General features: G+C 39.7%; 1 protein-coding gene across 1 annotated transcript in view; it reads left to right on the top strand.

The window, feature by feature from the left end:
* The window catches only part of LOC122805305 (solute carrier family 22 member 6-A-like), a 404,358-nt gene extending 389,529 nt beyond the window's left edge, over positions 1-14,829 (top strand). The window contains exon 9 of the mRNA XM_044075393.1: positions 14,533-14,829. Coding sequence (XP_043931328.1) covers positions 14,533-14,829 — 297 coding nt within the window. The remainder of the gene's footprint in view (positions 1-14,532) is intronic.
* Positions 14,830-15,178: the final 349 nt, after the last annotated feature.

Raw genomic sequence — 15,178 nt, 5'->3', positions numbered from 1 at the left:
ACATGCTGTAGGGACATTCATGCATTCCTTTTGTACATGTAAATGCTTACAAGGCTATCTTCTCTACAGCACCATTTGGTCATATGTATATATTACTAGTCTTCACTTATATCCATCACTGCTAATTTCGTTATTACTTTTCTACACTGTTTCTCTTGCATCTTTAATTTCCTGTCCACATACTATAATCTGCAAGCCTAATTCACCTGTATTCTTCCCCCTCCTTTGCCACAATTTTGGACATCTTACTCCGTATTCTGTATATATCCTGCTACTCTTGCGGCTTTGCTCGTAAATCATGCTCTTTCCTGTAGCCACTTGGTTTTCTTTGCCACTTAATCATTCTTTAATTTCCTATAACTGTAGTAATGTGAATCGTGTTATGCATATTACTTGGGTCTGTGATTGTCAGAATGTCTTTAGGAGCTTTCCTTCCTTGGTCTCCATTGAAAACTGGTACCATTGCTCACTTGGACTTTCCCAGTCAACAAATGTCAAAAGATTGCTCGTCAAATACAAAAGTAAAAATGTATTTTTTAGTTTATCTTCATGTGGGCATTCTCTAATCTCCTACATGAATCTTAGCTTGCAAGCTAACCACAGCTTCGTACGTCCTTGTGTGGTTTTAGTACATTTGGTGTTTTCTCCATCTTTCTGTTTTGATTTCTCTAACCTTTCATTTCGCTGTTTATTCTTCCAGTTACCTTAAATGGTCCTTGCTACTTGGACAGAAATTTGCTGTTTGTGGAGGGTACTAAAACCTGAGCCCCTGAGTTAGATCTTTTGAGCATTCTTATAAAATTGTTGAATCTCTTGGGCTTTCTGCATTCCGCTCTTTTCTGTTGGCGTAACCAACTTTGATCCATCATGTGAACTACTTTTTATCATGCATTTTAGTAGCGTCTTAAATCTGTTTACTGATGTCAGGCAAACTTGTAAAATGACTGGTGCACAATTTCAAACATGACAAACCTAGCTAAAGCTTATGGCACGTCTCTTCACAGTTATCAAGTAGTGCAATAGGTGGTACCAGTTCTTACCATCAGGTCTGCTTGATTTTGCATGGATTTCAGGGTTTTATTGAACCTCCACTAGACAGTTTAGATGGTGTACTGACATTAATTGCTTAACTTTTAAAACTGCTTGTATAGTACCCTTGATGTGTCTTGGCCATTAAGTATATATGTAATGATACCCCATCCATGGAATAACCATAGCAGTTCTCTTGGTAGCCTTAACGTTAACCTTACATAATTGTACAACTTATAGAAATTCATAGTCCTCAGTACATACAGACTTGGATCTTGGTACTGATGCCAGATGAGCTATAGCTGCCAAGATGATGTTCTTCATCTCACATTGCTGCAGTCCTAACACTTGGGTAGTCCGCTGTCCCAGTCGGCCCGAATACCAAAGTATAAGGCTGACGTCGGTCAAGGCGCATTTGTCTGACATCAGGACGTCAGGGTACAAATGCGCATGACCATATCCTCAGTCTTTATGGTCCGATGCAGAAGCAGTATTGCGAGTGCAGGTTGGCGTTCTGAAATTTTCTGAAGTCGGAGTTTCAGACCGAATCAAAGTTGGCTAAGTACCCGTTAGAATATTTTGTTTTTTCTTGCCTCAGTATTTAACCGGATGTCAGAAAAAGTGAATAACTGTATTTCTTGTGGGAAACAGATACCTCATAGAGATTACCATACATTGTGTATACCTTGCTTAGGGCCTGAGCACGACGTTGTTGGCTGTCGCTCTTGTGCTAGATTTAACAAACGCACTATTAAGAGAAGATTAGATTGTGCCAGGTTAGTTTTGGGAAGCGTTGTAATTACAACATGCCGTCGGATGCTCCGCGCGGCCGCCTAAAAGCGCAAAGACAGCAGCGAAGCCTAGGGTAGAAGAACCGTCTGTCCCGGACGCCGGTTCTTTAGAGGGCTCGTGGAGCCGGTGGTTCTACCAGAAGTTCCTTTGGATTCTCAGGGAGAGACTTTACTGTTACAAGATGTGTCCTCTCAGGAGGTAGGCCAGGCTGAAGGGGCTTCTCAGGTAGCTGTTCTCCCTCCCTTCCTAAGGTGGTTAGGCCCTCCTTCTGTTTCCAAGGCTCCTTCTAGAGGCCGGCCAGGGTTAACTTCAGTGGGGGTCTCCTAGTTCTTCAGGGTCTCTGCCTAAGAAACATATGCTTAAAATTGCAGAAGATTTGATTACTATGATTAGAGGTTCTTACCCCCTGATAAGAGGCCTAGGGTGGAACCTGAGCTTGAGAGTTTTGAGCAGTGTTCGAGGCTTCTGAGTCTTCGGCTGAAGACTTGCAGGAGTATCCTCCTTATTCTGATTCTGATGTAGATGACTCTACACCTTGGCTTCTCCTCCTGAGGATTTTTCTTTTCAGAGACTCTTCATTCCATGAGGGAGCATTTTAAATGGGAAGGTCAAGATTTCTCTGATTCTAGGAAAAGGCTTAGGGAATTTTGTTTCTACCCCAGCATAGGCCTTTAGCTATACCTCCTGTTCTGGATGTGGTAGAGGATGTTTTGCAGAGGCTTCCTGAACCCTGATTCTTTGCCTCCTGCCCCAGTTAAACCGGACAGGTATTATAGAGTGCCTGAAGCTCATAAGTATCTTTTAAGAGTCCTAGGGCAGACCCAGAAACTGTTTCTCAGGGCCCTAAAGGGGTTAAGGCTTCTGTTGTTAAAAATCCTGTTCCTTCTGATAAAGAGGCAAGGGCTTTGGATAGATGGGGGAAAAGGTGTATACTTCTTCCACTTTAGCCATGAGGGCTTTGAATTGCCAGTTTCACATGTTGAAATACCAAAATTATCTCCTTTCACAATTGAAGTCTAAGGTAGATGCTCTGGCGGAAGGTATTGAGTGTAAAGAGTTGCAGGATTTGGTTCATGTTTCTGAACAGGTGGGTAAGCATTCCTTGCAATGTGGTTTTGATGCTGTACAGGCCTCTTCGAGGGTGGCAGCCACTGGTTCTGTTCTTCGCAGGCACGCCTGGCTGAGGGATCAGAATTTAGCTGAACATGTAAAGACAAGGATTTTAGATGCTCCTTTACAATCTGATGTGTTGTTTGGTGCGCCTGTGGAAACAGTTTTAAAGAAAATGGAGGACAAGGCTAAGTCTATGCAGACTGTTAAAGATTTTTTGCAGGTTCAGCCTCCAAAGTTTAGTAGAAATTGGCCTACTAAGGGGTGGACTTATCCTTCTTATGATTCTCAGTCTAGGGGTAGATCTAGACGTGGTAGGGGCAGAGCTCAAGGTTCTTTTAGGCCTAGAACAGGCAGTTCGCCTGCCCAGTCTTCTGGTGAGGGCAGGGGTCAGTCCTTTCATAAGCAGACCCAATGACTTGCCTTTTCAACTGCCAGAGCCTTCTCGTCTGGCAGCACCTTTGGGAGGAAGGCTGGCACTTTTCAAAGAAAATTGGAGTGTTATTACCCAAGACAGATGGGTATTGGATATCGTTCACCACGGTTACAGGTTTTATTTCCATACCTTGCCTCCATTCAAAGGCATGCCAGACGTTCCTCCTATACAAAGAAAAGAGGCTCACAGGCAAATTTCTCTGTTGCTCCAGATAGGGGCCATTCAGCCGGTTCCTGTGCCAGAAAGGGGCCTAGGATTTTATTCTCGCCTGTTCCTAGTACCAAAAAAGGGGAACACGTGGAGACCAATTTTGGATTTGTCTATCCTCAACACTTATTTGGACATTCCCAAGTTCAAAATGTTGACGTTACAACAGCTTTTACCTCTGCTGGGCAAAGATCACTGGATGGTAACTTTAAATCTCAAGGAGGCTTACCTTCATGTGCCTATCAGACTCAGTTGCAGGAAGTATCTGCGTTTCCGAGCTGGAAATTCACATTATCAGTTCTCTGCATTGCCCTTTGGCTTATCTACTGCGCCCAGAGTATTCACAAAAGTTCTGGCTCCAGTTGTAGCTTTTTTCAGGCTAAAAGGAATACAAATCTATCCTTACTTGGACGACTGTCTGATTCTGGCTCAAGAAAAGGACGAGCTTCTTCAGCATCTGGAATATGTGATAGCAGTGCTAAGATGCCTGGGGTATTCTGTGAACGAAATAAAGTCCAGTCTAGTACCCTCTCAAGACATGTGCTTTCTGGGTGTGAGACTGAATACAGCAGCCCAGATGGCCTTTTTAACCCCGGACAAACAAAAGAGTCTATCCCTTTACTTCCATCAACTATCTCATCAGTCCGTGCTGACTGCAAGAACAGTCCTTCAAGCATTAGGGGTCATGGCATCTTGTATTCTGGTGCTTCCCAATGCCAAACTGCATATGAGGAAGCTGCAATGGTATCTAAAAAATGTATGGACACAGCACTGCCAGGATTTGGACACTGTCATTCCAATAATACCTTGCATTCAAAAGGAATTTTTGTGGTGGGCTCAGGAATGTCACCTAAACAAGGGACTCTCTGTGACCCGGCCAGAGGCGAGTCAGATTCTAACGACAGATGCCTCAGACATAGCTTGGGGAGCTCATCTGAATGGAAAGTAGATACAAGACAAGTGGCCTGCCAGACTACAGCATCTACATATCAACATGAAGGAGATGTTAGCAGTCCAGTTTGCATTAATGGCTTTCAAGGAGTTACTTTTTCCAGGGCAGGTGTTGATTCTAACAGACAACACTACTGTCATGTGGTACATCAACAAGCAAGGGGGGAACACATTCTTATCCTCTATGCAGGCAAGCAATGATTTTGTGGGAGATCAGCTTGCAGCTAAATCTACAGGCAAGGTTTCTGCCAGGAGCACAGAACTCCTTAGCAGATGTGTTAAGCAGGCAAATCATGGATCCCGAGTGGAAACTGGATCTTCATGTATTTCGACAATTGACAGTGTCCTGGGGAACTCCAGACATAGATCTGTTCGCTTCTCCACTAAACCACCAGCTGCCAAAGTTTTGCACAAAAAGGTTTCATCACACAGCTTGGAAAGTGGATGCTCTTTCGTTCAGTTGGGAAAATCTTCATGTGTATGCCTTTCCACCTCTGCCTCTCCTCCCAAAGGTACTCCTAAAGGTCAGACAAGACAAGCCAAGGATGATTTTGATAGCTCCAGATTGGCCTCGGCAACACTGGTACCCATTACTGAGGAATCTGGTAAGGAAGCCTCCATGGCCTTTACCTTTAATTCCACACCTTTTGTCTCAGAGGGACGGTCATCTCCTCAATGTCAAGCTTCACTCTCTTCATCTAACAGCCTGGCATATTCTGTTTTGAACCACAGCAGGTCTCAACTTCCTCAACAAGTTTTGAATGTGATTATGGAAGCCAGAAGGCCTAGTACACGTAAAGTGTATGCAGAAAAATGGAAGAGATTTTTATTTTGGAGTGCAGCAAAGGATTTGGATGTTTCTGAGCCTAATTTGAGTGTGGCTCTTCAATATCTTACTGAGTTATTGGACAAAGGTTTGTCTTTCTCTTCCATTAAGATTCATGCTGCAGCAATTTCAGCTCACTATGATTGTGACCCACCATTGTTTTCTCATCCTTTGTTCAAGCAATTTCTTAGAGGGGCAAAGAATATAAGACCCCAGAGCTCCTACTCCTGCTTGGGACCTCAGTTTTGTGTTGGAGAAACTTACTCTACAACCTTTTGAGCCGGCTACTGCTGAATTGAAATACTTGTCATGGAAGACTGCTTTTTTGTTGGCCATTACTTCTGCAAGAAGGGTTTCTGAATTGCAGGCCCTTATGGCGGTTGAGCCTTTTTGATTTTTCATAAGGATAGGGTATCATTACGTACTAATCCTTCATTTATGCCTAAGGTGGTTTCTAGTGTGGCTTTAAACCAAACTATTCATTTGCCTACTTTTTATGCAAATCCCCAAAATAAGGGGGAAAAGATTTTGCACACTTTAGATGTACACAGGCAGTTGCGTTATTATTTAAGCAGGACTAGGGATTTTAGGCAGTCTCAGCAGTTGTTTGTTTCTTTTGCTTTGAGTTCCCAGGGCAAGCCTGTGTCAAAACAAACTATATCTAAGTGGATTGGGTTTTGCATTGCATTCTGTTATTCCCATCATGGCAAGGAGATTCCAGCTGGGATTAGGCCTCATTCCACGAGGGCTACTGCCACTTCAACAGCATTTCTAAGGGGGGTGGCAACTAAGGATATTTTGGAGGCAGCTACTTGGAGTTCAGTGCATACTTTCTCCAAGCATTACCACCTTCCTCTCTATTCTAAATCCAGGGCTGGTTTTGCCACTGCTGTGTTGCAGGGCATTTTGGCAGCTCCTGCTTCATTATAGTTTAGCCATCCTCCCTTACCTCTGCTTTGGGATTCTACCCAAGTGTTAGGACTGCAGCAATGTGAGATGAAGAACATAGTACAGTTTTGTACCTACCATAAATGTAGATGTTCAAGATCCACATTGCTGCAGTCCACCTCCCTCCTTCCCTCTGTGTTTAGGGGTGGTTGTGTGGGTGGGGTTCTATTTTGTAAATTTGTATATATTGTACATATATTAGGTACAGGAGTGTTTGGTGTTTTTGGTTTTGGCCTTATCTTTTAGGGTCTTCTGACATCTGGGGCAAGAAAAGACTGAGGATATGACGTCGGTCATGCGCATTTGTACCCTGACGTCCTGATGTCAGACAAATGCGCCTTGACCGACGTCAGCCTTATACTTTGGTATTCGGGCCGACTGGGACAGCGGACTACCCAAGTGTTAGGACTGCAGCAATGTGGATCTTCGAACATCTACATTTATGGTAGGTACAAAACTGTACTTTATTGCACTTGAATGTGCATATCTTGTCACTAATCACAAAACTGCTGTACTGTGCAAAACAAAAACTAAAATATCCATCTTGGTTCCAGTTTGAAAAGCCAAATAGCTTTCCAACAAAGAGCATTCTTAAACTAATTTGACAATTACTGCCTATTCCTTAATATTCTGCAAATGAAAAGCAGCCTCTGCACCTTGAGATCCCTCAGTTACTACACTTCAGTATCTACTAGTTTTGAAAGGTGTTCTCTAAAAAGCTTTCATAAATTGCTCCAACACATTTCCTGAAAAAAGTGATACAAAACTTAATCTTAACACTCCTAAACCACAGAGAAAAAAAATCACACCACGAATATCAGACAGACGCTGCTCCCAATATCAATGAAGGCTGTCCTCCGTAATACTCCTTAACTTGTATGTATATAACCAGTTCAATACACAAGACAAATCAAATTCCGATAACTCACACCTTGTTTTATTAACTTAAAATTGTAAAAACAAAAACGGATTTAGCGCTTTCATCTCCGCCACAGAGAATCAGAATCAACTGTTCTCATGTCTTTACCATTATTTGTAGCAGTACAATCCTTCTAATTGGCTGGCCAATCAATATTAAGATTTAGATATCTCATGTTTTTAACCCTTACATTTCAACTGTTGGGTAGTTCATTCATAAGAAAACAGACCTTTCAAAAAAATATATAAAAAATATATACATGTATATCAAAAATAAATGAGAATGGACAAGTCTAAGTTCTACACACATCTATAAATAGAAAATATATGTGTATGTGCATAAAAATGTTTAAAAAGAAATGCATCAGAGAAATTGAGGAAAATACCTCAGAGTAGTAAAGGGACAATATACTAGGGACACCAGTAATGCTCATTCGATGAATATCATATATAAACCAACTTTTAAAAAAAAATCATGTCCTAATAAAGTGCTTCAATTAGTGCACTATAAAGTTAAAACAAAATACAAAGAATCTAATTCCTGTGTTTCTTAAATAGGGTTTGATAATACCATCATTCTAGATTCTCTTTGGGTCAGCTGAGAGAAGTTTCAAGGCCGGGCTAATAGAAATATGGTAATTTAGACCTGGACAACTACTAAGTTGCCAAATCATTTCTCGAAATTCTAACTTGGTCTCCCAGTCACCTCCTCTTTCATTGTGTCCAATTTCTTCCAGTACCGAAAATTTAAAATCCGCTTCCTTCCAAGTCAGTGTCTAAAAAGGGCATTAGTTTCATTCTTATTAATATCACATAAGTGCTCGTATATACATACCTTTAGGTTACGTTCAGTTTTTCCTATATAGTACCACCAACAGATTTTACAATATGCCAAATACACAGCACCTTTTATATAGCAACTATTGTAGGTTTTTTCCCCTAATAATCATATTTATACTTGGTATATTCAATTCCTTCATTCCAGCTATAAATGGGCATTGTGCACACCTCCCACATTTGAAGGTACCGTATTTTGAACAGGTTCCACTTCTATATATATTTTTTCCTTTCCAAAATATTTTTCAGATTTTTGTTCCTTTTAAAAGTATCTCAATGGTTTTTGGAACACTTCCACCATTGTGAGTATCTTACTAAACATCTTCCAAGTGTCGTTTATACATTTTTTTTCCACCCCATTTTGTTGTGATATGTTTTTGTCAAATATGATAATACTATCTTTGGTTCAATGTTAACATTCTCAATTTTAGTTCCAATGGTTTCCCCACTAGTTAATAAGGGTACATAAGTAGTACCCCATCCATTTATAACAAGTTCCTTAATAGGGTTAATTAACTAATCTGGGTACCCTCTTTCATTAAACATCTTGTGTAGGTTCCCTATTTCTTCCAAAAAATCAACTTTGTCAGATGTCATTCTTGCTATTCTGATCATCTGTCCCTTTACTATACTATATTCTTTTTAAGATAGTGTGGATGGTCACTTTCATAGTGTAGGTATGAATTTGAATAGCATTCTTTTCTGTAAATACTGGATCTGTTGATCTTTTTACCATAGTCTTTCTGTAACCGGACATCTAAATAGTGCATTTTGTCTATACCTTTTGTGTAAATTGTAAAAAAGTAGTGCTGTGATTTATATAATACATAAATTCTGTAATAATTTCTTCAGGTCCATTCCATAGGATAAAAATATCCAAAAATTGGTAGTACCCGTTGATATTTTGATAATATATAGATTTAAATACATATTGTTGCTCCCAATATAACATAATGCTGGCATTATGGGAGCATACGCTGAACCCATAGCTACCCCATCCATTTGGTGATATAGGTCCCCCTGAAAGTAAATATAATTGTATTTCAACACTAATTCCATGTTTTCCAATGCAAGTTTAAATTCCTCAGTGGTCAAAAAACCCATCTCAACCAACATTTTTTTCAAACCATTTAAGTCCTTCAGTATGGAGTATAACTGAAAATAGATCTTTTACATCTATGGTAATTAAAATTATATTGTCTTTAAATGGACTGGAACCAATTTTATTCAAAAAATCCCACGGATCTGTCAAGATTTGTGGGTATTTAACATAAAACCTCTTTAATTTGGTATCCACATATATTGCCGGTGGTTGAGTTTTAGATCCTTGTGAAGAAAACTATAGGTCTCAATGGTGGGTCATTCAATCTCTTGTGTCTTGGGGATACCAAAAATAGCTGGTATTACGGGTTTAGGAACCTTTTAGAACAATTGTATAGGTTAATATCGATCAACCCCTGTAACAAACTGTCCTCTAAAATCAAGTCTATTCTTTTATATGAAATATTCACTCCATTCCTTGAAACAATAACATCTATTGTCCATATCCAGTAATTCCAGCATTCTATTAATATAGTCCCACTGATCCATAAGTACAACTCCACCCCCTTTATCTGGTTTCATCACACAAATTCTCATTTTCACTTCACTCTAAGTAGCTTACTTTCATTAGCTGTCAAATTAAATTTTAACATTTTATTCTTTTTATATTCATTTCTTACCATACTAATGACACACCTCAAAATTCTGTATATCTTGGTGTAAAGGAGGGTTATAAATACTCCTCTTCCTTAACAAATCACCCTGAATATTTTGTAGTTCATCCTTAAAAATATGTACCAAATTTAATTTCCTAGTAAATAATTTTATATAAAGTATAATATCCTCAATACCAGGTTTATTTACTGGCACAAAAGTAAAACCTTTTATAAATTTAAAATTCTCATTCACTGCTACGTCTGTATAATTATAAATGTTAAAATTGTTCTGTGTATAAACTATGGTTTTCTTTCGATTTTCATTTATTTCTTGCCCATTGGCATTTGTGTCCATTGCCCTATCTTCACCATGGTTCCCATCTCTATCAAGTAGTGTCCCTAATTTGGATAACTCTATATTTGTCCCCTGTAACCCCTCCTCCCTTGCTGGTATATGTTGTGGTTGCCTGTCACTTCTGCATAGGACGGTTGTCAGGCCAGGTTCTGTATCCTCTCGGACCTCCTCAGTCAGTCTCCATCTAAAGGGCTTACCCCTACCTTGATTACTATTCACATATTCATGATGTTGGTTACCTTGTATATAGTGTTTATCTGTTTACCCCCTATATACTCCTAAAACTCACACACAGTAAATAGCTGTGACTGCTTCTCCAAGCCTGGGTAAGTACAGACTTCTCCAAGCAAGTTCTTTAAGTACTTTTAAGTTACTGAACTCCCCCCTAAAATTCTTCAATGGAAGTAAACAATAAGGCATCAAAATTATGTAGACCTTATTTTTTGTGGAATATGGCTAGGTTCATTAGATGTGTAGTAAGCTAAGTTAACCACAAGGGTATTTTTAAGCCTAGCCATACATCCCAGGTCTTAAAAGGAACTTAATTTCCTCACAGTAGATGTGATTGACTTATACACTTCAATACCACATGACATAGGTCTTGAATGGGTGAACTTATACTTAGTTAAAAAGGGAGCCCCCAGTAATGAAGTTTTAGTCACATCCCTACTTGACATAATTCTCACTAACAATTTCTTCTTATTTGACAACGACTACTACCTGCAGAAATGTGGAATAGCTATGGGGTCCCCAGTAGGAGCCAGCTTTGCAAATACAGTGATGGCCTACTGGGAGGCTGAATATATCCTGAACTCGGAACGGTTCTCACATAACATCAAATATTATACCAGATTCCTGGATGACATTTTTATCTGTCTCTATGGTAATGAGAACACAGGAATTGAACTGGTTAATTATCTGAACAGCACGACAAGCTTTCTTAAATTTACGTCCGACTTTCAGGAGACTAATATCAGCTACCTGGACATCAATTTAATAAAAGATAGGGTAGATAGACAATTCTATGCCAAGATTCATAGGAAGGCTACCTATAGTAATTCCTTCCTTCATTTTACGAGCTTACAACCTTACTGCCAAAAGAAGGCCATTGTCAAGGGGCAAGCGATTAGAGTAGCTCGTATGGTAACACGAGAGGACGACTTTATCTCTGAATGTAGACTAATCGAAGATATGTTCCACCATAGGGGGTACCCTAGGGCATTCCTCAAAGACATCTTTGATGAGGTTAAAATGAAGAGAGATAACGAGATAATTATCCCCCTGTTAAGGTTAAAGAATATCCAGAATAATTTAGCGGACACACTGATAAGTCAGGGCCCATTGGATAATTATTCCAACATTGGTTCGGGAGTGCTCGAACAAAACGTAAATAATTGTAGCATGGATGGGCCCACTGTAAGCATTCAGGGGGAGTGTGTCAGATTTATCACGACATTTAGCCTTGAAAGTAAAATCATTAGAAATATTTTATATAAAAACTGGACTACACTTTTATATGATAAAAAGTGTTTTCCACTCTTTGGTTCCCCTCTTAAAATAACATACAGGAGGGGTAAAAGTCTAAAAGTACTCTTAGAGAGTCGAGTCCCTAATACGAAAGACAAAGGGACTTTTAGCTGTGGTAGTTGTAAATACTGTAAATACATCAAGACTGGTAACAAACAGATGATTAATAATAAGACTTATACTCTCAATTATAAATTGAATTGTAATTCCAAAATGGTAGTGTATGGAGCCTTATGCTCGAATTGTACATGCTTTTACATAGGAAAGACGGAAAGGAGACTGCGAGATAGAATATACGAGCATATTAATGCTATTTCTAATATGAAGATGGACAATGCCTTGGTCAAACATATTTCTACCTTTCCTAACCACAGCTTTAAATTTGTGGGGTTGGACCAAGTGAAACCAGATAGTAGAAGGGGTCCATTTAATCTATTATTAGAAGAACACGAATTATCCTGGCAGTTCAGAACAAATGCCTTCCTGGAACCAGGACTAAATGAACACTGTAACATCTCATGCCTCTTAAAACTTAAAAGCCTGAATAGATAATTTTAAGTTAAATTAATACCAGGTTCTTTGGCGAGTTTATTTAATCAACCAGGTTGGGATCACTGTAAGAGTGAACCACTAGTCAAAATAACCTGGGAGACCTTATGAATTGAAGTCAAAGAAGCGTAAACTAAGGCTCTTTTGACAGATGGCTACTTATTTATCCTCTATGGGCCAAGATCGATTTCCTTCTTTCCTATTGGAAAGGCACATATTATATTTTATTCCCTCCCTCAATACTATCTCGAAATTTGTATTTCCACCAAGTGGATTTTTAGTAGCTGGTACTTAATGTTTAGTTCCATAGGCTTGTACTCCCCTCGACCCTTTTATTTCTGTGTATAAATTTTATTGGGGTCTGAGACGTAGTGAGAATAAGTTGTTTGAGTGCTTTCACCTTTTCAAGAAAGATTTCTACACATGTATTTCTATAATTTGTAACTTAGGATCGCCTTTTTAACTTTTGGAGTGTGTTTCCCTTTAACATCTTCCACTCTATTAAGAGTAATTCATTTTGGTAATTAGATTGGTTAAGAATGCAGTATTTAAGCTGGAGGCTGCTACTTGTATTTTATCTGAAGAAGTCATTCCATATGGTATGACTGAAAGCGCTTTGTGTATTTGTGGTTCCTAATAAATTACAGAAGAACTTTTATATCAACATTGGACCTGGTTTTCTCTGTCTGAAGCTCTTTTTTTAGTTCATTGGTTTTTTACGTTTGTTACTAGTTTTTATACATCCCAGGTCTGCCAAACTCTAGCACCTTTAAGTATAAGCAGGGGCTTGGGAGATGAGCCATTTACAGGCTGTGTCCATTAGAGACATGGGTACCAAACCAGGGATGAATTTCCTGTTCCCCTTCCAGTTCTCCAAGTTACACTTGAATTGGTTAAGGAGGAACTCTGCTTCACATGGATGGGGAGTCTCTAGGACACATACCAGTCTCTCCAGCAGGTCCCATTTATATCGCAAGCTAGGTTCAGATCTTTAGAACTTTTAACTCTGGTGCTGTTTGAGCACCATGGAGGATTTGTGTATACCTTTAAGTCTCATTTGCTGTTAGGCCTCATTTTTATGAAAAAAAAAGTACACCTAGCTTTTATATACGGTTGTACAACCATTGGGATCATTTTAATATGATAACCTGTTTAGAATTTGGTAGTCAAACGCAAACTCATTTTATGTGCATAGATCTGTCTTGAATGCGTGTTTTGTGCATTTTGTTCTCTGCCCGAGCCATACCAGAAAATGGTCTTCATAGGGGTGTACTAACTTGGTTAATAGTAGAGAAACACTAATGCCCCTTGCTAAATTTTACTAATGATCCCCAACAATGTCTAGCAGTGCACTCAAATGGCATTTCTTGTAATATGTTTTGATTTAAATGGTCTCTCTCTAAATTGGGCTGTGCTGCAGTTTTGACAGTATGGGTAAAGGAGCACAGTTTTCCATTGATCTATAAACTGCAATAATGTCTGGCTAATACTCTTGTGTAGTTTTGTTAATCCTCTGGTGACACATGGCTATGACCTTCAGAACTAGGGCCCTATAAGATTGTCGTCGACAGTTGATGTATGAATACTTCCAAAATGCTCTCCCAGTGCAAAAAGTGCCTGAAAGAAAATCTGCTAGAAAAAGTGACGAGAAAACACTGGTAGAATCCTGCAGCTGTTCAGCAAAAAGTAGCTCAAGCTGCAGCTTTGGTGTATGACATTGCTTCCAGTAACCTAGAGGAAAAAATAAGTCGGATGTGCTCAGTTTGATTAAATGAGTATCAACTAAAGTAGCAAAACACTGAAAAAAATGGAAGAAGCTTTAAACAGATATTCAGATGAACTGATAAAACTGCAAAAAAAAAAAAATCAAATGTCAGAATGAAAACTCAGACTGCTCAAGAGATCTGATGCTGTTTTTCCATCTGGGTTCAGCATGTAGGTCATCTGATCCAACACTGATAAGAAACCCAGCCACCTTCTAAAGACTTCAACTCTGCCTCCTACCCATATCCCCCCACTCCGCCAGAGCTACCCTCGATCTAGTTTGCCAACGTTCTGGACAGCAGCTCAGTGGTGCACTCCATTCACTTGTATCTTTTGTGGATAGTGTTTGAGTGTCTGATCCTCTGCACACTTTGTTTTGGAGTTGGGTATTTTTCTAAAATAGCATTTAGTGATCTATTTAGTTTAAATAGTTTACAGTTTTATCTTAGAGCTTTTTTCCCCTGGCCTCCGCTGCAAATGGACATGTATCCAGTCGGATTATCCCGGTCAACAAATGTAAAATAAAATTAGCAGAGTTAAATGTGTTTTTCCTGCCTCTAGAGTTTTCTTGTGGTATTTTTTTAAGATAATGGATAAGGGTTTTATTGCATTTATTGTAGGCATAGGTTCCCTTCTTGGGGAGTCCATGAACAATGAGTCTTACCTTGGGGCTGCTCATCTGAATCCCCTTGTGCTTTTTGCAAGGGGTTTTGCTTATGCCATTAATGAGAGAACTGAACTTATTATGCTGAAGGGTTTTCTGCCTTCAGGTGACTCTTGGGCCTCTAGCAAAGAGGACAAGAGGGTAAAAGGCCAAGGACCTGTTTCCATAAGGGACCGTAAGCAGTTAGATGTGTCTGACTTTCAGGTCCACCAGATCTGAAAGTCCCAAGACCACCTGATTCCCCCAGCAGCCCTGGCTCTGACACTAACTTTAGAACTGGTGCCTTGGAGATTTTCTCCTTCAGCTCTGCTGCCTTGGAGCCGATCTTAGACTCCGTTATCGGTCTCTCCTTAGTCTGTAGTAGGTGGGAAGGTACCTAGCCCTGCTGTTAGAATGCTAGCCCTTTACTGGCATGGCAGTCCTCCAAGGCAGACCTTTTCTTTCGGTTGATGCGGCCTTTCCTACCAGCACATGTGGCAGATGGAGTTGGGCATCATTCCTCATGTATCTTGGTTTCGTCCATTGAGCAGTGCAGAATGATGGTCTTCAGAACCTGTTGTCTTAGGAT

The sequence above is a fragment of the Protopterus annectens genome, chromosome 6.part1 (assembly GCF_019279795.1).
Source record: "Protopterus annectens isolate FY-2018-M chromosome 6.part1, PAN1.0, whole genome shotgun sequence".
Lineage (NCBI taxonomy): Eukaryota > Metazoa > Chordata > Ceratodontiformes > Protopteridae > Protopterus > Protopterus annectens.
The sequence above is the reverse complement of the archived record's forward strand: the minus strand, read 5'-3'. Positions and strand labels throughout refer to the sequence as shown.